We start from the raw sequence: 22,841 nt of genomic DNA on the forward strand, positions 1-22,841 counted from the left end.
ATCTCTTTTTTAGCTCCCCTGAAGGAGGCTGCGGTCCAAGTTGCTTCACTCTCAGAGATCGAGCACCCCTTCGTCCCCCAAGTGCGTCCACTTCCTCCATCCCTGATCGTCCGGTCACCCCAAGGCTAGTTTCTCCGTAGACCCCTTAAGCTTAACTATCCGCAGAAGTTGGAATCGGTGGGTACCTCGCGACGAACCTCCCAGACTCACCCCTGGACCGGCCCAACTCGTACAGCCTGCTCATACCTATATTAGTTGCACAGAGAGGAAAGCGAACTACCCCCGGAGCCCATTGGCTGGAACCAGCAGCAAGTTGGCAAACTTCTTTCGAAAGGAAAATCCAGAAACGAGCAAAAGTTAAACCAATGCCAGAAGGCTTATACGGTAGAAAAACAAGCCAAAGAGGAGCTGGCAAATTTCTAGAAGAAGAGAAATCTAAGTACGAAGGAGAGTTCAATGAACATATTTATGTATGGTGGCCATTCATCATCCCACGTGGTCTTCTTATCACCTCCAATTTACCCGAACTAGTATCGACAGCAAAGCAACGAACTCACCCTTCGGACCACTTCCACCCCTCTACTTCGCCACCCCAACACGTACAACCTAGTCATAGCTATATTAGTTATAGAGGGGCGACAAGGCGAGGCATCCTGAAGCCAATGGCTGGAAATAGCACAAGGTTCGTCCTCGTCGATGGACGCAAATCCCTACCCCATGGCTTTCATAGAAGTACCCAGGAACCTTGAAAAATGACATTCGGCGACTCCATCTTAAATTCGATTTAAAATCTACCATTAGGCTCATTTTGATATCGGAGGAAATTTACGCCAAGTACAGCTCCGGATTAACGGGGGTGGCTTGATTCGGTCGATCTAAACAGCCCTAAGCCCGAATTTACCACCATGATGGAAAAGGGAGGAAAGTTATTCGAAGAGCGTCAGGGAGGAAGGGTTCCCTCGAAGGATCGTACGAGAATATTGATTCCGTGTTAAGATTGCCTCGGGCAACGTGGCAAGACACACGGACACAAAATTTAGTCTTCACTGGACCCCGATGGAGGTGCTCCTCGCGACCATTACATTTATAAACAATTTTAGAAACTCCTTAAATCATGAACGCATAGAGTACAGACGACATGCCCAAGTACGCATTAATCAAAACCTCACGGCAGCCCTCGCGACATTTTGCAAAAATATTTCTACAAATGAATTCTGATAAAATATACATAAATATACATATAGGGGGTGTCTGCTATTCCACCGAAAGCTGTCATCTTTAACCGGCATTACGAATGAATATAAAACGCCCTAAATCGGCATAAGGCGGGCGCAACCCTTCCTGGAGAATTCGGACCCTCGTTGGATGGAATCGGAAGCTGGGCCCTTAAATCCCTTGGCTAGCAGATAAGACGCAATTAAGACCGGGTCCCGGGGTTTCTCGTAAGCGCTTCGTCTCGCGGCCCACATAAAGCCACCCTCGGGACCTGGCGTGGGTGGGCCGAGAGCCATAAAGACGTACGCCTACCCGCCGCCTTCGCGGCACGTCCGCCGACAGGGATCCAAGGGGGCGGCTCCGACAGGATCTTGGTTAATCTTACTAATCTTCGGTGATTGCGCGGCCCTTTGCCGGTCTGGCGCACAAGTCAGCCGAGACCGCGGCCCAACGGAATTACGTATCCGCCAATCACCATCTCGACGCGCCGAGACGGCGCCTCCACCCCCTGAAAAGTTCGATCGAGTATATCAGATTAAATGACATTACGTACGGCATTACGTATGGCAGACTGAGTGAAAATGTGAAAAACCGAGTCCCTGGAATTTTTTCTCATTTTTCCGGGATATCGTTCCTTTGAGGGAAAATGTCAATCTCGCGATGTCGAGATGCGTCCACCTCGCGTCGTAAGAAGAGGGCCGAGGGACTCCAGACATTTTCTGTTGAATCAGCCGAGTCCCTTGCGGACCTGTCCGGTAGATAGGACTTTTAGAAGGATTTTTTCACTTTATACCGAAAGAAACGGCGGGCGATCTCGGGATCGCGGACTACGCCGGTAAATTGGGTAGGGTTATCAAAATGGGGGCGCGCTCAGCCGGCGGACAGAATGTCGGGAACTAAGCTGTTTTTGTTCGGTTTACGGGAAAGTTTCGAGGGGGTTGCTTACCGGCCGCCAGCAGTACGACCAACTTCGAACCACCGCGCGTTTACTTAATTGAAAACCGACCTAAGTACGACCCTTCCGCCCCTCGTGGGAAACGGTTCATCGACGGGAGCGATAGTCCTCCGGACACGCCCGCGATCGAGAAGATTAATACTAGTAATACCGTTAAATGCACTTTACCGCCCTCGAGGCAGTCCTCGAGAATGCAATTACAAAAGGACTTAACATAGAAAAGGGCATTTTTAAAGATACTTGGTATTATACTCCAAGGAATGAGAGCTTATCTATCAGAAACGGGGAAAAAAGAGTTAAGCAGAGAAAATGGACGAACGCCTATGTGTAAATATCTAACGAAACGCTATTATGAATTACTCAAGCCTTAAGAAATGTCAGAGTTTATCGCGCTAAGTGTGGCGAAAGAAACAGATAAACCGCGTTTATTACGCATAACGGGGACGAGTGACTTTTCCTCCCTGTAAGAATGTTACACCATACCCTAGAAAAATTCTATCCCCTTCATTTAGTTTCCCGGAAGCCATCGCGGCTGATTATTCAGACTATTAACGTGAGACGCAAATGGCTGCCGCGAAGTGCGACTATCTCCAAATTTCGGGAGTTTAATAGCGATCCTTTCCAACCGAGTCTCCCATAAGCCATTAATCCGAAAAATTCCAGTGCAACAATGGCGGCATTCGTATCCATCGTCGCTATACTAGGGAAATCTCGACATCCAGGAAACACGATTCGGTACTAGTCATTTCACTCCTTAAGGTGATATGAAAGAGACATCGAAGAGCTTTCACGAAGCTTCCCTCCGAGCTGGGTTTACCGAATCGTTTCAACCCTTACAATATAAATACAGAGACTATAATAAAAACCCCAACCCCCATGAAATTAAATCTCTTATGCCGAATCTTAAAAACGTCTAAATAAATTTCTTAAACATTGAAATCTCATGGTTGTCAGAATCTTCCTTAAGGCCTCTACATTCACATTCGGTGCATCTAGCTCGGCGAAAAGTTTTATCGATATTTTCGCTTTTTGGTATATACATATGTGACACTTTCATGACGGCTTAAGTGTCTTGCGCTCTTACGGGATTCTATCGTGGATCATTTTTATACAAGCGTGATAAGAGGATCGATGGCGCCCACGATTGAGCGCCCCTGTGTCCTTGTCGCGGCGGCATGAGGAAGAAACTGAAAACCAGTGCTCGTATATGCGTGTGTATGAAAGTGAGAACACTCACGCGTACCATGTAACGTGAGTGCCTGCCAAGCATCGAGACGATAACCGGCAAGACCGTCGACCGACTCGTAACTTCGGGCCCCTCGCCGAGCATCGTTTCAGCATCCTTTAAACTCCGATTTCTCATTTATCTCCGGCAAAGATAATTCCCCCGTCACTTCGTCATTATACGTACTCTCGTTCGACTCAAGTTGGTCGACATATACCGTGGGGATTAACGTTCGATCTCTCGACAGAACCCTGAGGAGCATGACGACGGACGTGCGCGGTGTTTTGCTCTCCGGCACGGAGCTGGCCAAGTAAGCAAAAAATCGCGAATTACGATTTATAAATGACTATAAGTGAAACCCGAGACGAGTACCACCTCTTTCCAACGGGAAGAGAGTTATCAAGAACCTGGAATAAAATCTAGAATACGTGCGACGTGCTACACTTGTTACAGTGGTACTCATCTCGCGCTTATCGCGTGCGCACATGGTACACCATCGAGCTGGTTTCATTTTTATCATTCCGGTTCCATTCGGATTTTAAAATGATTTTTATGGAATTTTATAAGGAATGTAGATAAGTAAAATGATTCTTAAGGAATGTTCCCACTCTTGGCAGTAATGATCCCTTGATGAGATTCCTGTATAGAAAGCGTGTAATGAAGAAATAATGGAATTAAATTTCAGGAGTATTCGCGAGTCCCTGATCAACGATGTAAACGAGATGAAGAAGAAGCTTCCGGATTTCGCGCCGGGTTTGGCGATAGTTCAAGTAGGAAATCGGGAAGATTCGACGGTTTACATCCGAATGAAGATGAAAGCCGCCAGCGAGATCGGAATAAAAGCCAGCCAGTTAAAAATCCCCAATACCGTGACGGAGACGGAACTGATCAGCAAGATAAACAAATTGAACAACGATCCATCGATCCATGGAATAATCGTCCAAATGCCGCTAGACAGCTTAAACAAAATAAATTCCCACTTGATAACGGACACGGTATCCCCCGAAAAAGACGTCGACGGGTAAGCATAAGCTCTTAATTTCCTCCGACCGAAATGAAAAAGAAAAGTAAACGAGGAAAAAATCTTCCCAGAAGTCACATAAAAATACCCACAGGCCTACATACTCTTATCAGGACATTATGCAACCGGTGGCAATACATACCATAGTTAGCTTTGAATTTGCAACCAGTATAATACAGATAAACTTCTCAGTAAACATGATTGGGTCGCTCTTTGACACGTAAACCGACATAAATCGATTCTCGGTTGCACAAGCCCAAGATACTCCAGAAGCTCCTCGGGGAGCTCCAGATAAGACGTATCGTTAGTTTATTAATTCTCAACTAACATCAATGTATGACATTTTTTCCGCGATGAAATTACAGATTGCACACCATCAACGAGGGCAAGGTGTCCATCGGGGACATGAGTGGATTTCTCCCGTGCACCCCGAATGGCTGTATCGAGCTGATCAAGATGTTAGTCCTTCGAGCCTTCCATAAAAAAATCACCAGATTTCACGATTGACATCGAATCATGGATTATTTCTATATTTTCAGGAGCGGAGTACCCATTGCCGGGGCTCAGGCCGTTGTTCTCGGCAGAAGTAAAATCGTGGGCACTCCGGTCTCCGAATTGTTGAAATGGAACAACGCCACGGTTACGGTGTGCCATTCGAAAACCAAGGACCTCCCTAAAGTCGTAAGGTTCCACATATCGATGGCAAAATTAACATCGCTTCCGATGTTTCCAAGTTAGACGAAGAGGTAAAGATAAATCGTTTTCAACTCAGGTTTCCCAGGCAGAGATTTTGGTGGTGGGCATCGGACAGCCAGAACTCGTTAAAGGGTCTTGGATCAAGCCAGGTGCCGTGGTGATAGACTGCGGAATAAATTGCATTCCAGGTGACAATGACTATACTTGCATTGCACGCCAGTTGCCCAAGTGATAAAACGTTAGGATCAAATATCGCAAGATAAACCCACTCGGTGGTCCGACCTAAACGCTTAATCTAAACTCGCTTACAAGTAACAGGACAATCGCAGTCCGGCAAATCGCACCTAGACTCTTAACCTGAACCTCGAATTCGATTTTTTTCAGACCCCTCGAAGAAGTCTGGACAGCGTCTCGTGGGAGACGTGGCATTTTCCGAGGCGGTGCAAGTCGCATCGTACATCACCCCGGTGCCAGGAGGAGTCGGCCCGATGACAGTGGCAATGTTAATGAAGAACACGGTGATTTCCGCGCAAAGAGCAGCAGCAAAGCTGCTAGATACCAGATGGAATCTAGGAACCCTCAGACTACAGCCTCAAAGTCCCGTCCCCAGCGACATAGAGATATCCAGAAGCCAAGAGCCTAAGCCAATCGCAGTCCTCGCGGAGGAGATCGGAATTCTCCCTACCGAGGTCCATCCTTACACCGACAAGAAGGCCAAGATCGACCTGGCGGTGCTAAAGAGGCTGGAGAAGCAGCCCGATGGAAAATTCGTGGTGGTCGTCGGAATAACCCCGACTCCATTAGGCGAGGGAAAAAGCACGACAACGATAGGTCTGGTGCAAGCTCTAACAGCCCACAGGGGGAAGAATTCGTTCGCCACTTTGAGGCAGCCTAGTCAAGGTCCCACTTTCGGGATAAAGGGTGGAGCAGCCGGTGGTGGATATTCCCAGGTGAAAGACCTCTTCCGGAGGAGTCTTCGCGTATACGGGATTGGTTGACAAATATCTGGTTCCAGGTCATCCCAATGGAGGAGTTCAACCTCCACTTAACCGGAGACATCCACGCCGTGACGATAGCTCACAATCTCCTGGCAGCGCAAATCGACGCTCGTTGTTTCCACGAAGCCACGCAAACGGACAAGGCCCTTTACGACCGACTGGTCCCAGAAATAAAAGGAGTCAGGCAGTTCTCAAAGATCCAACTTAAAAGACTGCGAAAACTCGGGATCGAGAAGACCGACCCAAAGGCTTTGACTCCGGAGGAGCAGAAACGATTCGCGAGGCTCGACGTGGATCCGAATAGCATCACTTGGCCCAGAGGTTCGAGTGTTCGATGCTCTTAGAATTTCCTTTAAGCTTAACAAAGAAGCACTGTACTATGACATAATCGCAAACGTTTCAGTGGTCGACGTAAACGACAGGTTCCTGCGCAAGATAACCATTGGGCAGAGTCCTACAGAGAAGGGCTTGACTCGAGAGACGTCCTTCAGCATCTCCGTGGGGTCGGAGATTATGGCAATTCTTGCTCTTGCCACCAGCCCCGAAGACATGAAGCAAAGGCTCGCCAACATGGTCGTCGGATTCAGCAAATCTGGAGAACCACTGACTGCGGAGGACTTTGTGAGTCGGATGAACGGAATGAATTTGGACGTCGATGTGTAATCCTCAGCTCATCTCTGAATAACGTCTTTTTTAGGGCATGACTGGAGCTATGGCGATTTTATTGAAAGATGCCATTCAGCCGACCATGATGCAAACTTTGGAAGGAACACCGGTGCTAATTCATGCCGGTCCCTTTGCAAATATTGCTCATGGATGTTCATCGATAATAGCAGATGCTGTGGCCTTGAAACTAGTCGGACCGGATGGATTCACCGTGACGGAAGCAGGATTCGCTACCGACATCGGCATGGAGAAGTTCTTTAACATTAAATGCCGAACCTCTGGGTATACACCAAATGTCATCGTCTTGGTGGCCACCGTCAGGGCGCTGAAGATGCACGGTGGTGGTCCACCGGTCACTCCAGGAGCAAGACTGAAAAAGGAGTACACCGAGGAAAATGTAGATCTGCTTAGGAAAGGCCTACCGAATCTCGAGAAGCACATCAGCAATGGAATCAAGTTTGGAATTCCTGTCGTAGTTGCAATCAATGCTCACAGGTTTGGATGAAACATTGCTTCTATATAGAATTAATTTATTAACATTTTGATCGGAGGGAATTGTTTTTAGCACCGATACTCAAGCGGAGCTAGACCTAGTGAAAGAAGCTGCCATTGCCAGCGGAGCTACGGATGCTGTGGTGTGCAACCACTATGCAGAAGGCGGTGCTGGAGCGGTTGCACTTGCAGATGCAGTCATCGCTGCCAGCGAAATACCCAGCAAATTTAAATTACTGTACGACTTGAACGACAGCATCGAGAAGAAAATTGAAACCATCGCTAAAGAGATGTACGGGGCTGGTCAGATAACTCTGACCGACAAGGTAGGAAGAATTGTTTCTAACCGATCTTTAAATAACGTCAGAATGTTCACCTTGGTCGATTTTTAGATTAAAGAGAAAATAACCGAGTACAAGAAACTGGGCTATGACAAACTACCTATTTGCATGGCGAAGACTTCTAATTCTTTGACCGGTGATCCTTCGATTAAAGGAGCTCCCACCGGATTCACAATAGAAGTTACGGACATATTTGTGTCAGTAGGCGCAGGTTTCATTGTACCGAAGATCGGAGAGGTTTGTGTAGTTCTATCTACAACAGAAAATGTGAAATTCTCTTGTATAATTGCGGATCACTTATTTCACTGCGATGCGAGAAATGAATATTGTTCATCTTTTTTTTTTCCAGATTATGATGATGCCAGGTTTACCTACTAGACCATCCATTTATGACATGGACTGGAACACCGAAACAGACGAGATCGAAGGTCTATTTTAAGTATCTGCGATACATAGACGAAGAACGCATGCATCGTCGTTAAATACATTCCAATCCGTCTTACGAACTGCACCGACATGCTTCACACGTTTACAAGTCATTCATCTGTTTTTCATCGTTGATATGTATTTTATATGGTGGTTACAATATATAAATTACCCCTCGTAAACCTGTTTTTTTTTCCTCAGTCATTAGCAATCTTTTCCACACATATCCAGTAGATGTATTGGATTCTAAATTAAGAAGAATCAACAATTACATATTATTCGCACGAGACTATTTTATTTCGGTACTGGGATTTTGATATAACATGAATACTAGTTGAAAAGATAGTTCCACACACTTATATTTAAACCTTCATAATGGCTCTGAATTTTGCTGATCGAGATCGAGGATTTGTTTCGACTTCTTCGGTTTCAGGCGTTATAACATGTTTGTGCAACATGGACCAAGGACTTCTTGTAATTGTTTCCATCTCATTGTGGTCGAACCATTTACTACAATTTGTATATCGCGGTGGAAGTATATTGATTTGATTGTTCTCAAGGCTTCCTGTAAGATGTCTCTTGATAATCGTATCTTCAAGAGAATGAAAAGATATAGTGATTAGACGTCCCCCTTGCTTCAAGTACCGCTCAGCTATGAACATGCCATAATTAATTTCATTCAATTCATTGTTTATAAAAATTCTAAAAGCTTGAAACGTTTTTGTTGCACTATGTGCATATCTCCCTAATCGATCCGTTCTGTGACCATCTCCTGATACCGAAGCAACCAATTCTGCCAACTGACTAGTTGTCTTTAGGGTTTTGAACATATACCTAGCGTCGATAATAGCACGAGCAATTTTCTTAGCAGCCTTTTCTTGTCCATAAACTTTTAATATTTGAGCAAGATCCGTTTCATCGGCCCTAGCAAGGACATCGGCAACGGTGGGTTCACCTGGGAATCTAGAACCATCCATTCGCATATCTAGTGGTCCATCTTTTGACAGTGAGAAACCTCTGTCAGCGACGTCAAACTGCATCGACGAACAACCAAAATCAAAGAGAAATCCATCTACGCTACTTGGCATTACTTTGTGTTTCTTTAGTAATTCTGGTAATTCAGAAAATCTTCCCAAGAGAGGTATCACTTGCCCAGGGTATTCTTCTGCAAGACCTTCTGCGTACCCATAAGCTACTGGATCTCGATCGAGAGCATATACCTTTACATTTGGCGAGGATTGCAAAATTTGACGTGTGTGACCACCTGCACCAAATGTCATGTCTATAAAAGCACTTCCTGAAGTGGGTTTCAAATACTTCATTACTTCTTTAGACATGACGGGCACATGGTGCTCCTTTGTACTTCCTTGTTGACATTCATTGCTTAATAATCTGCTATTTATATAATTGCCAAACAGAGCTAAACGACTTTGGTACACCTCAAGATGACATCTGATCCCAATCATATTAATTAAAATTAACTTCACGATTCTTTATGATCTTTATCTTTTTTATCTTTTTCTAAATAATATTGTACCGTCCTTCTTGCTTTACTGAAGTAACTCCTTTCCTCTTCTGCAAAGAATTCTTGAAGTTCTGGAGAAAGTGCTAAATTGCACTGTTCCACCGTGAGACCGCTAGCAGTAGAAGTTAACGTACGCTTATAGAGCGAGCCGTAATGATTCGATGCCAGTCGTTTTAAACTGGCGTAATACCTATCGCATAACTCCTTGTCAACCTGAGAGCTCTCCCCCTTTGCGAAAGCAATCTTTATCTGGTCTCGAATGTGCAGGCCCAAATCTCTGCTCAAACAAAAGCCACGCATGAAATATTGGTATTAATCTTAAGACATCGGATATTTTACTACTATAGATTGAATACAATCATGGAATGAATACAGAAAGCAGGGTTTATTAAAAGTGTAAGAAATCTGAGCAGCGTCGTACATAACCTCAACGCGAATAAAACCAGCGTAATCAATACCAAGCTCACCTGCCAGTTTTTGTTGGATCGAGAGGCCACGATTCTAATAATCTCATATAATTCTTGTACGTCCCAGACATATTATATTATCATTGCCACAGCCTAGTTCTGATAATGTGAAATAGGATCCAATTGATTTTTACCCAAACGGATCCGTAAAAATGGAACAATCGAATTTAACAACAAAAAATCCGCTGAATTAAAAATACACAAGTCAAACAAGTTAATTGTTAATTATAACAATTTATAAAGTACAAATATTCGAGAAAAATTATTTCGTTCACCGCACTCGATAAACGAAAACAGAGAGAAAAGATAAGTTGGAAGATTGTCCACAGTTACACAATTATCTGTGTTATTCGATGAAAATGCGAGAAGCTTATCCATTATTGCGGCTCCCAGAATAATATGTAATTACAGCGCCTCTAACAGTCAGGAACCGTACTAATTATTGGGATTCTAATCTCAATCTTTCTAGGGTAATTTCCGAATTCCATGGCACGAGCATAAGAACCGATGCAGAGCACCTGTGTTTACTCCGTTTTTTAGCGTTAGAAATGCTTAAAATCCAATTTTTATCATGAACGATATTGTCACCTGTCAAGTTTTAAATGAAGCAGACAAAGAATCCATTACTCTGTGCGCAGAATGGTCCAACGATCATGTAACAATTTACATTTTAAAAATGGATACGCTCCCATTGATTGGTGAGGTAAGGATAGTATTTTTAAGCAGACAGTTTATGTTTAGATTTCATCGTATTGCCCAATTATCATTGTGATACTATTTTAGATGTCCATGGCACAATTAAAGGATTTTGCTGAGAATTTCCCTGTTACTTTCGACGAATATATAGAAGAAACAAGAAACATGCTTGCTGGTAAGGATACCGATGTCAGTTTTTTCCTTATCGATGACATGTTCAAATGGAGCAAACGATTGTGGACTCGGGGAAAAATAATGGTTCACCCTGTTTCTAAGATAGAAACAATTTCAGACATTTTACATAGATTAATAAATAATTTTAATGACACGGGAAAAATGTTAGAAGAATTGAAACAGGAAAATGATAAATTAAAAAGTGTGCAGCAAAAATTGAATGACCAATTGCAAACAATGATAAGTCTAAAAAATTCTATAGAAAAAGATTTGTATGCAAAATTTCTCCTGCTTTTGAATTCAAAGAAGAGAAAAATCAAGGAACTTCAGGAAGAATCAAAAGAACAGAGTAATGTTAATTCTGCATACAATGCACCTACTGACGAAAGCGAAGGATCCGAGGAAGATACGAGTAAGTCTACAGGTTCCCCAAGAAAGAGGATTAAAAATAAAGTCGTATCTACTGCATCAACTAGTAAAATGACTGGTACTTTTGGTACTTTACTAAATAATGAAAATGCAAATACACCACATAAAGAAATCGAAGAAATCAATGAAAAGCCGATTGATAAAGTGGAACAAAAAGCAAATATCAGGAGTCAACTAACACTATTAGAAAATGATTCCGAAGAAGACATGTTTTCATAATTAAAAAGGGGGATACGCATCCTTTATACTTTCTAAGTCACAGACCCTGAGTCATGCAATCTACATAATTTGTCATTATACATATTTACACACGAGCATTATTTACATTTAGGGTTGCTCGAAAAAGATATGAATTTGTAATATATTTACCTATTTAAAATTGAATCATGAAATATTTAATGAATGTAGGAACTTGAAACAAACTGTAGTTTGTTTCACTGTGACTGCAAATTAGTCGTAAGATAAGAATTGTGCTCCATAGAATGAAGCACATGATTAATCCTGACGAATTCCCTACATCATGAATTATCAATGATGTAAGATTTTTTTAAATATGTAAATTAATCAATTTACTTTACAAATTGTAGTCTTGCAAACCAAAAATTAATTACCTTTTTTTATATTGTATATATACAGAATGAAAATTGAATTGTACATAAATGTGACCTATTTATATTTTACTAATATAAAATGGAACACAACAAACAGAAATATATTGTATACAAATAAAATTTTACATGTAAAATGATTTCATTTAATAATTTAACCCAACACATCATCGACAGAATTTAATATTCACTATTTTATATCAATTCGATAGAAATAATTTGGTTTCATCAGAGACCTTTTAAGATAAGTATGGTCACGAGGTTGTCTATTATGTTCCACTCTGTCATACACGGATTTGCGTTTGACATATCCAAAACGATTGCAAGGAAAGTCAAGCTGACTTGGTTCGATCATTTCCCAGTGCCCAAAGGGACAAGGTTTCTCTTTGTCAAGTATACTCATCGCTCTAAATAATTGAGTACGTGTAGTACGTTCCTTTTTTGGGCCCGTTGGCACTCGAAATAATAAATAATGCGTAAGAGGATAATGGGGTGGTAAACTTATGCTTCGATTAATCATCTCTCTCTCTACGTTGAACAATTTACGTATACTTGCTGTTATACGCTGAAAGTTAAAATTAGTTAATTACTAAATATCCTTGTCTAATGTTAACTCTGTGAAAATTGGTCTTTCAAACCTTTATGTGATCAAAGTCATGAATTCCAATCTTAGGGCACACACAAGCATCGACCCATAACAATCGTCTACCATTAATGAAATTTTTAACGAAGCTGTCCTACGTTAGAAAAGTGTAATCACGTACATGAATATGATTTTAACGAAACATTATTTGAAGTTCATAGCAACTAACAGTATATTGCGGCAACTTAACGTCATTTATCAACCACTTAATAACATCACTAATTTCCCATGTCCAACATGCAGGCATCGATAGGTTATTTACCGCATCTCCAGCTAAAACCACAAGACTCGGAGGTGTTGGCAACCAGGGTTTGTATTTCCTTTGGTAAATTAAGACTAATTAATTAAAATTACAGTTTTACAAAACTAATCAGCTCTAAAATATTAAACGAATAATTTCCTAACTTTTCTTTGGGTACGTCCAAGTACGGCATGAAATGTTGTGGAAGCACAGTTAAATTTGTCATTGTAGTTCATGAATTAACTAGCTGTTAGTAACATAAGAATAAAAAGTAGTAAAGTTTAAAATACAAGAATCCCGAGAATAATAATATATAATGTTGAAGGCACTATTCGTAATTAATGTTTGAAAGTCATTTGTTTCCACTCGTGAGAACTTCCAAGACCAATGTAGTAGGATAAAATGGTGATATAAATAGAAAACGCTGCGACATGTATAGTTTATATCTTGTCGGTCAGGCACAAAGTCTTAATGATACACACTCAGTTAATGGACAAAGACTTGAACGATAATCGGTAATTATTTTACACAAGAACCAGGTTTTATAGGACTTCAATGATTTTTCAATGCTCATTGAGCTTTGTGGCCTTAAAAATATAAGTAACAAATAACGGAATGAAAACTTATTTAAAAAATTATTTTCTTATATTATGTTACAGTGTTTCATTGGAAATACTAATAAATTCAATCATAATCAAAAGCTAAGCACATGATTTTATCGTTACAACCGGTTCAAAAGAGTCTGTATAGACCTGAGTTCTGTGATTAGATCGCCACCGCTAGGTTTGCTAAACAGCGTGGTTAAACACTTTGAAATCACATCTTGGCACTTTGTTATGATTTTCCTTCTAGTATTGTTGTTAGCAATGTTAGAGTTTGATAGGAAATAACTGACAATATTAGCAGTTGATTCAATGAGGTGAAACTCATTGCCTTCATTTAACCACGTTCTATTACTTCCACCGATCATTTTATCGTAAACATCCAAGAGGTCCTCGATTGGCACACCTAATTGCAAGAACGTCGTAATTATGGAACTATTGTTCACACGTAGCCTACAACATCGGATCTCCAATTGTTTTATTAAAAAGTCTATTGGAAAACAGTGCGGGGTGCCTGAATATTCTTGACCGAGTAACTTGATTTTACTCATCAATGTTGCCATTTTGTCTTCGGCAGATGGTGAGGTAACATTCTTGATCTCATTGTCTATTATATTATTCCAAATACCCTGTATTAGCATGGAATCTTGATGACCAGAACAGTGAATGATAGCGAGTTTACATTCCCAAAGTTGAAGAGGCTCCGCATACTCCTCATACAACTGCGTAATGTCAAGCAAAGAGGAATTCAATCTTAACTTGGCATCTCTGACTATCATCGATTCGAAATGCTGTTGCTGATTGCAAATCGTGTCTAATATTAGTTGCTGTATTCTAGCAACCTCAACTTTGTCTTCCAGCTCACGTAAGAAAATCCCTAGATGAGGTGCATAACCAGCTTGATCGCTCCGCATGCACACAACTGCCCGAGCTAAGTACTCGATACGCTGTGGCAATGACAACTCCGACCCAACTTTGGTAGCCAATGCATCGAGAATTTTGGCAGCAGCAGCGTGGTTTTTATTTCTCTCATAAAACTGCCAAAGCAGTTCAGGTGCATTAACGCGAATTAAGTAAGCTTCTAACGAGGGAGTAGCAAGTGCGACTAATTCCCCATGAAGTCCACGTTCTATCATCCAAGTATATACCGCTGCATGAAGTGTCTCACACAACGAATGCAATGCATCGTTTATAATCTCATGCAGCACTTGCTTAGCCGGTGGAACTATAATGTTCGATATAATTTGCTGTGGTGGACCTGGCTTGCTCGGTATCGTTGGACTCAATGGATTTGAAATGCTCTGATTGTACAAGTGATCCAACATGGCAGTGAATTCCTTATAAATCTCCAATCTCTTCGTGTAGGCGACATTTCCTTCTTGATCATCCACCGGTTCATTGTTTTTATAATAATGTGAAGCTGCATTATTAGGATCGATTTTCTCTGCACAGCACAAGCATAATTCCAGCACTCCAAGATAGAAGTGACATGCCACAAACTGTTGACACACTGCTCCTAAATTTAACCTTGGTGCTACTTCCTTGCATAACTTAAGAGCAGATTGCAAATACGATTCCTTCTCTTCAGGATTTGTACAGCTTTTTGCTTTTAGCATGATTTCATTTGCTTTGGAGCATACAGCATCTTCGCTTCTATAGAGATTAGGACAGACCTCTCGCAGCTTAGAACTAACCGCATCAACTGAGGCATTGTCGCCCAGGTAGCTATCGATTAAATGAATAATGAGTAACGAAGATATCTCATGACCAATCAAAATCAAATCTCGAAACGTGGCAGTGGAAAATTGATTAAATTGATCCTTTGACAAGCAGCTTATAATATTGTGTAACTGATTCTCATTTAAAATCTTCCACAAGCCAAGCACCTCGCAAGCATGCGTGATGAAAACTTTCAGAGCATCCAGTGAATTCCTCTCTTCAATGATAGGTTCTTGATACCGCGTCGAGACCGATGCTTCGAAACCATTGGTAACATTTCGTGAGGAACCGAGCTCTTTCGATATTCTAGTATTTTTATTCATAAACGACCGTAATGCTTGCAGATGTCCCAGAATCCATCCAATTTGAGTAGCTGGAACTGTGCTATAAACGTGGATTTTATTGTTCACAGTTTCCTGCTTAATACAGCGGACGTTCCATATAGGCCGAAGTATTCTTCCCACATAAAGGTACAATCCACCGTGCTTTGCAGAGAACTGTTGCAACGTTAAATCCGTTGTTAGACCAATTTGTGCGTGAGTTCTAGATTGCTGACCACGAGGATCAAACTCGTGTATTCGCGGAGTGGACGTGCGAATATCTGCTGTACAAATACTGGACATTCCACTGTGGATGTCCACCGAAGGGGATATAATTATCCGTTGGCCTCCATACAGGAAAAAAGCTCTCGTAGCCCAGTCTGACAACTGAGCATTTTGAGTACTCTCAAGTGTAGCGAGAATAAGACACGTGGCACATGCTTGCTCGGGGGATTGAGTTTGGAAGTAAGCTCGAACGGCATCGGTATCTGGTCCACGTTGTTCCAAAAGAAGTTGGCGTAGAATATCTACAGGTCGTAACTGTATCAAAGTTATCGCTCCCTGTGCCGTGAGGAATATAAACTTTCTTGGTGGCTCCATATGTTGCCTGACCAGCAATGGAGGCTCGCTCTGAGAAGGAACTTGCTTTTCAATCCGAATTGCTGGTTCTCCAAGGATCTCGGCCATTGCCCAAGCTGGACTATCCAGTGGTAAAATACTTTGTGTTTCGGCCAAATGATTCGTGAATGGGTAGGCATCGTTGCTTAAGCACCAGGCAGTCTCCGTATCTCCTCCACAGACTAGAATGACGGTTCCTTTCCGGTAATATGCCATTTGGACTTTCCGCGGTCGCATGACCGGAGCATTGCCTGCATATCCAGGTGGTAATCTAACATGTATTAATTGAAGACACTGCGGTCGCCTCGATGGACTCGTTACCGCAGAGCAACTCAGGTAGAAGCGCGATCCCGTCGCGGCAACAGCAACCAGATTCAAGTGTGCCGATTCATCTTCCGCGATAGCAGAGATGCTGACAAGTGGCCTAAAGTTATTGCTATCGAGAGTTTTAACTACATGAACTGCATTCTGCACTAATGTAGCTTGAGACATGGATGTTACTTTAGATGCACTGCCATCGTCGATGTCCCATACAGTTATCGTCCCCTTATCACCAAGAGTGTATAAGATATTACGAGAATCGTCCACTGAAATTTGTACTACCGCTTCTTCTTCCGCTAAGGCGATCGTGACAAACGAGGGAACCAAAAAAGACAGAGGCCCTTCGGAATGATTGATTTTCTTACAACGCTTTCCAAACCAGCTGCTTTCCGCTTGATAATAGATCTCAAATAATGAACCATTTCTACCACCAAGGAAGATTCTACCACCGGCTGTACTGGCTATTGTTGTAATTGCAATACCATCGGTTGGAACTGTGAAAATTGGTTCTGGGACTAGCTGTATCTCTCCGCCCGAACCTTCTTTGTCTTCTATCGTAACACCAAGGACAGTGATCTCGATCGTTGTCGTAAGTATGAGTAAATACTTGACATAGTTCTGAAAAACTCCTGCTTTTGGTTTTATCAGACCAACGCTGATGATGGTTTCGTTTAGGCCATCGAAATAAGCTACGTCGCATTCGTTCTCCAAGGACCAAATGTAAATATCGCTATCAATGGTAAGCCATGCTTTCGAAATGTCTGTAAATAATCCCATCATACAGTGGCACTGCATGTGGCCAAAATGTTCCATCACTTCGGAGGGAAGAGGAACTTTGCTGTGCATCTTCACCTGATTCATCCCTGTCAGACTCAGAGGTGGTCCAGGCAAACTTGGATAATCGTGATCGTCAAGCCCACTCACTGTCGGTCCACTTTGTGCGTGATATCTCATTAAGTTGATGAAACTTGGGAAATTATTATCAGCCGCTATGTGTTTGTCTACCATTTTCCCGGCTAACTCCAAAGCGTATATTTTCAGAGGCTCCATGTCGGCGGCAATCTTCGCTTAGTGGCGTCGATTCCAAAATTTCGACACTTACGGTCTACCAGTAACAATGAACACGGATGAAATAAGGCACGGCGAATGTGACAACCGACATACGTTAGATTGTTACAATCGAATTTCAAAAATGTTACACACGCCGACACCGGTCTGACACGCGCGAAAAACGCGGCGACCGAACGAGATGCATGCCTCCCCACCAATGATCGGCTATCTCTTAAGACAAGCAACTCCGTCGTAAACTTTTAGAACAGATCTGCGGCTGCTAGAAAAAGCGCGGTGAACGCCATCCTGTCCATGTAAATATGGATGTAATACATTTAAAAAATATAAATAGACGAGTCCTCTTCTTCACTTTTAACGGCTTTCCATCTTTCTGCTTTTCCTGCCTATAACCCACACCTCTCAACAGTTTTTGATTTACAAGCAGAGTTCTCGACCCTGCTTCCGGATTGGACAACGCCGGGCCCAATCCGGAGATGAGATGAAGAGATCCCTGATTTGGGCCGTTATTACGTGTGTCAGGTGGCAAGTACATTAGTTGTCCACATCCTCTACCAGGGGGGCAGCATAGGAGGAAATCGCGCGATCCTACCCGTGAGCAATGTCCCAACTGGTCTATGTTCATCTCTGTTCTAACTCATTTCTGAAATGTAATCATTTTTGTATAGAAATTTCGTGACTAGCAAATTTCGAATGTTAGTGATTCACTCCTTTACTTCGATGGACGTAACAGTCAAGGGCGAGATTCTGTGTTGGAATAACAGCTAACGATCTCGATAGCTATTTAATGTGGTGTACAGAATCTTGCTACAGGAGTGGTTGAAAGGAATTAGCATTTCATTGAGTGAATATTGAGAGAGGTGTCTGTGCGATTTGGAAAGAAATAATAGCCGAATATAGGAACACTTTTATTTACTTATCAACGTCGTTAAAAAAAATGTGCAGTTTTGAGTATTTAAGTTTGGCCGATTCAAAGTTCTTTGGATAAGGTACTAAAAAGTTACTAAGGTGAGTTGTTACATTGAATATTACGGAAATGATTTTTTTCTTCAGAATTTTGAGATTGACTCTTAAACTCATAATATTCGTATACCTTGGAAATGACCCCTTACAAAAAGGTATCCCTAAGGGATGGTATGGTTTAAGAGTTCATATTGTAAGAATCTAGGTATATATTTTAAATACATGTAAGCATATTGTTATTTCGTTCGACCTAGAGGCGTAAAGTACAATCTTTCTTTAAGTAAAAGAAATTTCATTTTTCGCAGAGTATTCTCAATTATATGGAGACATGGAGTTTCCAGATTTGGGTGCACATTGTTCTGAAAGCACTTGTAATCGCTTGGACTTTTTATCATTGAAATGTGACGCCTGTGAAGGAATTTTTTGTACCGATCATATATCGTATATAAATCACTCCTGTCCTAGTGCATACAAGAAGGATGTACAAATACCTGTTTGTCCTCTGTGCAATGCTCCAGTTCCTTCAAAACGAGGAGATCCACCAGATTTGGCTGTAAATTTGCACATGGATAATGATTGTAAATCAGATTTTGGGAAGACTCGTCGGAAAGTGTTCATTAATAAATGTTCTACGAAAGGTTGCAAAATCAAAGAAATAGTTCCAGTAAGATGCAGTGACTGTGGACAGAACTTCTGTCTAAAGCATAGACATCCTACAGATCATGGTTGTGAAGGAAAGGATGAAACGATCAGATTGAAAAGGACAGAAGCTTTAAACAGACAATCTAAAATCAAAAGGCAACCTAATAATACCGATAATGCAAGAACCTTTAGGAACCTTCAGGGAACGATAAGCGAAGACGAAGCTTTGGCTAGGGCTTTACAAGCATCGTTGCAAGATGAAGACAGAACTCGAAGACAAGAATTACAACCGGTACCTTCAGGAAGTCGAGATAGATGCAGGCTTTCTTAACTTCTTTCTTGAGGATATTTTTGAACTTGTCAGAAGCTGTTTCACATTCTTCCTATTTATTATTAAGCACAATGAACTGAATTTCTTCTACTTTATAGATATAGAGTTGGTGCTTGTAAAATTTTTATCTTCATATTCATGATAAACTAAAAAAAAAAACATTTAATGTTAGCACAAATCTAGTTTCTGAAATTGCTTTGACATCTGAAATTAATAAAAATGAAAGAGCACTGTATAGGCAGTGTCAACGTAGAGTGCCTTAATAGGACAATTTATCTCGTATATAGATGTAAAGATCATTGTTTATTGTTCTAAGTGTATGGAGCATCAGCAAAAAGTGTCCGAAATAATAATGGTCCGTTTGGACGAACAAGATTTGTCTAGATTTTCAAGTATATCTTTAGGTAGTTTGTTAATTAATATGTTTATATTGGGCAGAATTTGCTTACATCGTCAATTACTACTGATACATGCTATTAAATCATAACGATTTTGGTGTACTGACAAACAATAATTACATAATTAAGCAATTTTATATCGTAAAATGTTTGTACATTATATATTTAGTAAGCCCATTTTTGTCTATTAGTTATGCAGATAGCTACATGGAAAGTGTATTGTATTATGATTGTATTGTACCTTGGAAATGAAAGAACTTATTAATGCTTCAAAACTTGGTACATATATCCAGTTTTTATAAATATCAAAGATTTATCTTTGGTCTTCTTACATATCATATCAAGTACAATAAAAGCTTTGTAGGTTCTTTTGTAATTCATTAGACAGTTTGGTGATAATTAATTCTTTCATCTTTACTTTTTACTTTACATCTACACTTTTTAATAATAACTTATATGTACATTCCTGACGTATTTATTAATAAAAAATGTAATTTCTAATGTAACTCACTTTATCTGCTTTGTAAATATACATTATAAATGGACATTGACTTAACAAAAAATACTTGAAAATCCTAATGAAATATTTAAAATCCAACCTTTCCAAGTTTAGTATCAGTTTTAGGATTGGCAGTAATATTTTGAACACTAACAATTGCTTCATTAATTTTAGTCTGTAACTCTCTCAAATCATGAATATATAACAACCGAAGAACCTTAGCTGCATTGTTCAAAACTGGATCACCCATGTTAAAACCTAAATCAACATCACCGATGGGAAATGGAGTTCCTTTAATAACAACTGTGTTTGGATTCTGTATTGCATTTGGATTTAACCTTTTGCATACTACTTTGCTGCAAGCCTCCAAAGTAATTAGATGATTAGGATGTTGTGGCACTTTAAGTATTTTTGCAATTGCATTCACACCACTTTTAAAGTCTTCACTGTAAACTGTGATACAAATTCAATTATTGAAAGTTCTTAAGTATCTTAATTCTAAGTAATAGGTTTATCGGTACATACAGTTCAAATTGTCTAACGGATTAGTGGACTTAACACTCGGAACTACAGTTGACTTCTCCTTTACTTTTTCAATTGTCACTTCTTGATATTTCTTATCTGTATTACAACAAATAAGGCCATTGTAGTCGAAGAATAATAATAGGTATAAAATAAAATATATACATATCGACTCCTTACGATCATCTTCATATTCTAATCTAATAGCAAGCCCAATCAACCATTCCAGTTGGTCCAGAGGAGAAGAAACAATTGGACATGCCACATTATTACAATAGTCCTGAAAAACTTTAATCCAATCTTCGGATTGAATGTTGCGCAAACATTCCCTGTCCTCTATTTTGTAGTTGCGTATCTTCTGATCTTCCAGCCATACAACCAGTTTACGAAAATGCTCAGGATCTGAAAAGCATTACTTTTTAATACTACGTTAATTCCTAATATTTCGAGGTTAGAAATTATTATATGATTTGAAAATACCATTTCCATTCACTTTGTCCCAATCCATGTAATCTAGTGCCTTTAATTTTCGTTTAAACATTCTTACTATAAGATTATAATTCTAAGTATTAAATTAAATATACAATTACTAATACTAGTTAAATAGAATATATCGATTGTGATTTTTAGATGTGATGTTGAATTAAGCAAAAATTATCTCGATGTAATTCGAAATTTTACTAAAGTTGTTTATAAATACATGCTTTCGTACAGTGACTACGAGTTAGTATTTACATTTAACGTTTTACAAATGCTTTCACTAACACAAATCCGACCTGCAATTCGCAAAACCATGGACATAAGAATATATGGACGGAGCTCGAGCCATGAATTCCGACGTTCGAGACTTACTCCACCATCCACTAGTTGGCACCACGATCGCAGATTATATCTATCTCTTTCGCACTTACAGGATCAGTGCGAAAGAGAGCCAGTGCCAATTCCCGTAACCGTACCTATCATTTTCTTCCCCTTGGGTTAGGATGATAATTTATATATTTTAGACATTTTATTTATATCAGCAGATACAGTCAATATACGTATATGCGATAAAGTTCCCGGTTGATGACATTCTCAAGGCGATTAGGAAAGCATAATAAAATGAGGATCACAAGTAGAAAGGTCGCCGATTCGAGGCCCGTGACGTCAGCGACGTTCAACGTTGTCACGCTTGCACGGTTCGTGACTCCTTTGTTTCACCTTTGTCCCACGTGGCGAACAAGAGTGGAAATGCACATTTTTCTCGGCTCTCGATCCCGATTGCCCTGCAGCTGCAAGCCCCCGCGGAAATTAAACGGACTTCCATGTGCACGGGAACAAAGTGCCGGAAATTAAGGTGATCCACTGTTCGGTCATTCCTCTCGGCGTTTGCCGAGGAACGTACCCGTGCCACCTCGATGTCACCGTTTCTCCTTGACTAATCCAAAAAAAAAAAAAATGCGGGGCTACCCGACACTAGCGATGTCACTTTTTACACCGAATCTTTATTTCCCACGAGGAATATAAATCGAAATTATACCCGATTCTAATATAAATTATAAAAATTATATTTATTTAGTTGAATCTTCAAATGACTCGTTCACGTGCGAGAGTACTCGACTGTCGCAAGTCTCGATAAGGAAGGTAAACGCATCCAGCGGATAATAGCATTGTCAATTATTACGCTCACTTTCCTTACATGCGGACTTTGGAAGGAAGAACCTTTGTTCGTTTGTTCCTTTGAGTTCCTTTCTATTTTCGTACGACGCGCGGTGTACGTGACCTCGGTGACTGGCCAAACACTGTTCGAATCACAACGATGATAATATTCTGCCCTTGAAGTTAAAATGGAATAAAAGAAGTACTCTTAATAACGATCACCTGCCTCGTTATATCTCCGGATGAATCTTTCTCCTGAATATTATTCTTTGCGCGTCGCGGCCATGTCGCTTCCTTGATTCCGCCATTTTAACTCTCGAGGGCAAACGTTGAGATTCTCATAGTCTCAATGACAATTACAATGGCGGTAATGACGATGGGA

The 22,841-nt window shown here is 40.8% G+C and overlaps 8 protein-coding genes across 9 annotated transcripts; 3 read left to right on the forward strand and 5 right to left on the reverse strand.

Annotated features, from left to right (window-relative positions):
- The first annotated feature begins 3,404 nt into the window (after positions 1-3,404).
- LOC105702438 (C-1-tetrahydrofolate synthase, cytoplasmic) lies at positions 3,405-8,217 on the forward strand. Its single transcript, XM_012430004.2, has 12 exons — positions 3,405-3,705; positions 4,081-4,416; positions 4,782-4,874; positions 4,956-5,097; positions 5,189-5,300; positions 5,497-6,062; positions 6,128-6,431; positions 6,514-6,731; positions 6,808-7,271; positions 7,342-7,594; positions 7,661-7,846; positions 7,959-8,217. The coding sequence occupies exons 1-12, from the start codon at positions 3,656-3,658 to the stop codon at positions 8,046-8,048; spliced, it is 2,814 nt and encodes a 937-aa protein (XP_012285427.1). The 5' UTR covers positions 3,405-3,655; the 3' UTR covers positions 8,049-8,217.
- A 91-nt stretch (positions 8,218-8,308) lies between these two features.
- On the reverse strand, positions 8,309-10,350 carry LOC105702439 (probable methyltransferase-like protein 15 homolog). 2 transcript variants are annotated; one of them, XM_023433979.1, is made up of 3 exons: positions 10,028-10,350; positions 8,870-9,837; positions 8,453-8,627 (listed from the first exon to the last, which is right to left on the reverse strand). In XM_023433979.1, the coding sequence occupies exons 2-3, from the start codon at positions 9,499-9,501 to the stop codon at positions 8,591-8,593; spliced, it is 669 nt and encodes a 222-aa protein (XP_023289747.1). In that variant the 5' UTR covers positions 9,502-9,837; positions 10,028-10,350; the 3' UTR covers positions 8,453-8,590. The 2 variants fall into 2 exon arrangements, with proteins under 2 accessions (XP_012285428.1, XP_023289747.1); XM_012430005.2 differs by having other exon boundaries at positions 8,309-9,837.
- On the reverse strand, positions 9,519-10,098 carry LOC105702345 (ubiquinol-cytochrome-c reductase complex assembly factor 2-like). Its single transcript, XM_012429843.1, has 2 exons — positions 10,028-10,098; positions 9,519-9,837 (listed from the first exon to the last, which is right to left on the reverse strand). The coding sequence occupies exons 1-2, from the start codon at positions 10,096-10,098 to the stop codon at positions 9,519-9,521; spliced, it is 390 nt and encodes a 129-aa protein (XP_012285266.1).
- A 158-nt stretch (positions 10,351-10,508) lies between the features above and the next one.
- Positions 10,509-12,009, forward strand: LOC105702453 (DNA repair protein XRCC4). Its single transcript, XM_012430038.2, has 2 exons — positions 10,509-10,730; positions 10,811-12,009. Exons 1-2 carry the CDS (start codon positions 10,599-10,601, stop codon positions 11,543-11,545), a joined length of 867 nt encoding a protein of 288 aa, XP_012285461.1. The 5' UTR covers positions 10,509-10,598; the 3' UTR covers positions 11,546-12,009.
- A 115-nt stretch (positions 12,010-12,124) lies between these two features.
- On the reverse strand, positions 12,125-13,312 carry LOC105702454. Its single transcript, XM_012430039.2, has 4 exons — positions 12,983-13,312; positions 12,840-12,897; positions 12,573-12,671; positions 12,125-12,499 (listed from the first exon to the last, which is right to left on the reverse strand). Exons 1-4 carry the CDS (start codon positions 13,042-13,044, stop codon positions 12,125-12,127), a joined length of 594 nt encoding a protein of 197 aa, XP_012285462.1. The 5' UTR covers positions 13,045-13,312.
- Positions 13,313-13,441: 129 nt separating this feature from the next.
- On the reverse strand, positions 13,442-17,640 carry LOC105702452 (nuclear pore complex protein Nup155). The gene has a single exon (XM_012430037.1). It carries the CDS (start codon positions 17,446-17,448, stop codon positions 13,540-13,542), a length of 3,909 nt encoding a protein of 1,302 aa, XP_012285460.1. The 5' UTR covers positions 17,449-17,640; the 3' UTR covers positions 13,442-13,539.
- Positions 17,641-18,077: 437 nt separating this feature from the next.
- On the forward strand, positions 18,078-20,345 carry LOC105702463 (AN1-type zinc finger protein 2A). Its single transcript, XM_012430051.1, has 2 exons — positions 18,078-18,474; positions 18,735-20,345. The coding sequence occupies exon 2, from the start codon at positions 18,758-18,760 to the stop codon at positions 19,400-19,402; it is 645 nt and encodes a 214-aa protein (XP_012285474.1). The 5' UTR covers positions 18,078-18,474; positions 18,735-18,757; the 3' UTR covers positions 19,403-20,345.
- LOC105702462 (RNA transcription, translation and transport factor protein) lies at positions 20,194-21,602 on the reverse strand. The gene is made up of 4 exons (XM_012430050.2): positions 21,302-21,602; positions 21,002-21,223; positions 20,825-20,920; positions 20,194-20,752 (listed from the first exon to the last, which is right to left on the reverse strand). The coding sequence occupies exons 1-4, from the start codon at positions 21,360-21,362 to the stop codon at positions 20,388-20,390; spliced, it is 744 nt and encodes a 247-aa protein (XP_012285473.1). The 5' UTR covers positions 21,363-21,602; the 3' UTR covers positions 20,194-20,387.
- Between the last annotated feature and the right edge of the window lie 1,239 nt (positions 21,603-22,841).

This window comes from Orussus abietinus, unplaced genomic scaffold (genome assembly GCF_000612105.2).
Source record: "Orussus abietinus isolate OABI.00-Male unplaced genomic scaffold, Oabi_2.0 scaffold17, whole genome shotgun sequence".
In the NCBI taxonomy this organism is placed as follows: Eukaryota; Metazoa; Arthropoda; class Insecta; order Hymenoptera; family Orussidae; genus Orussus; species Orussus abietinus.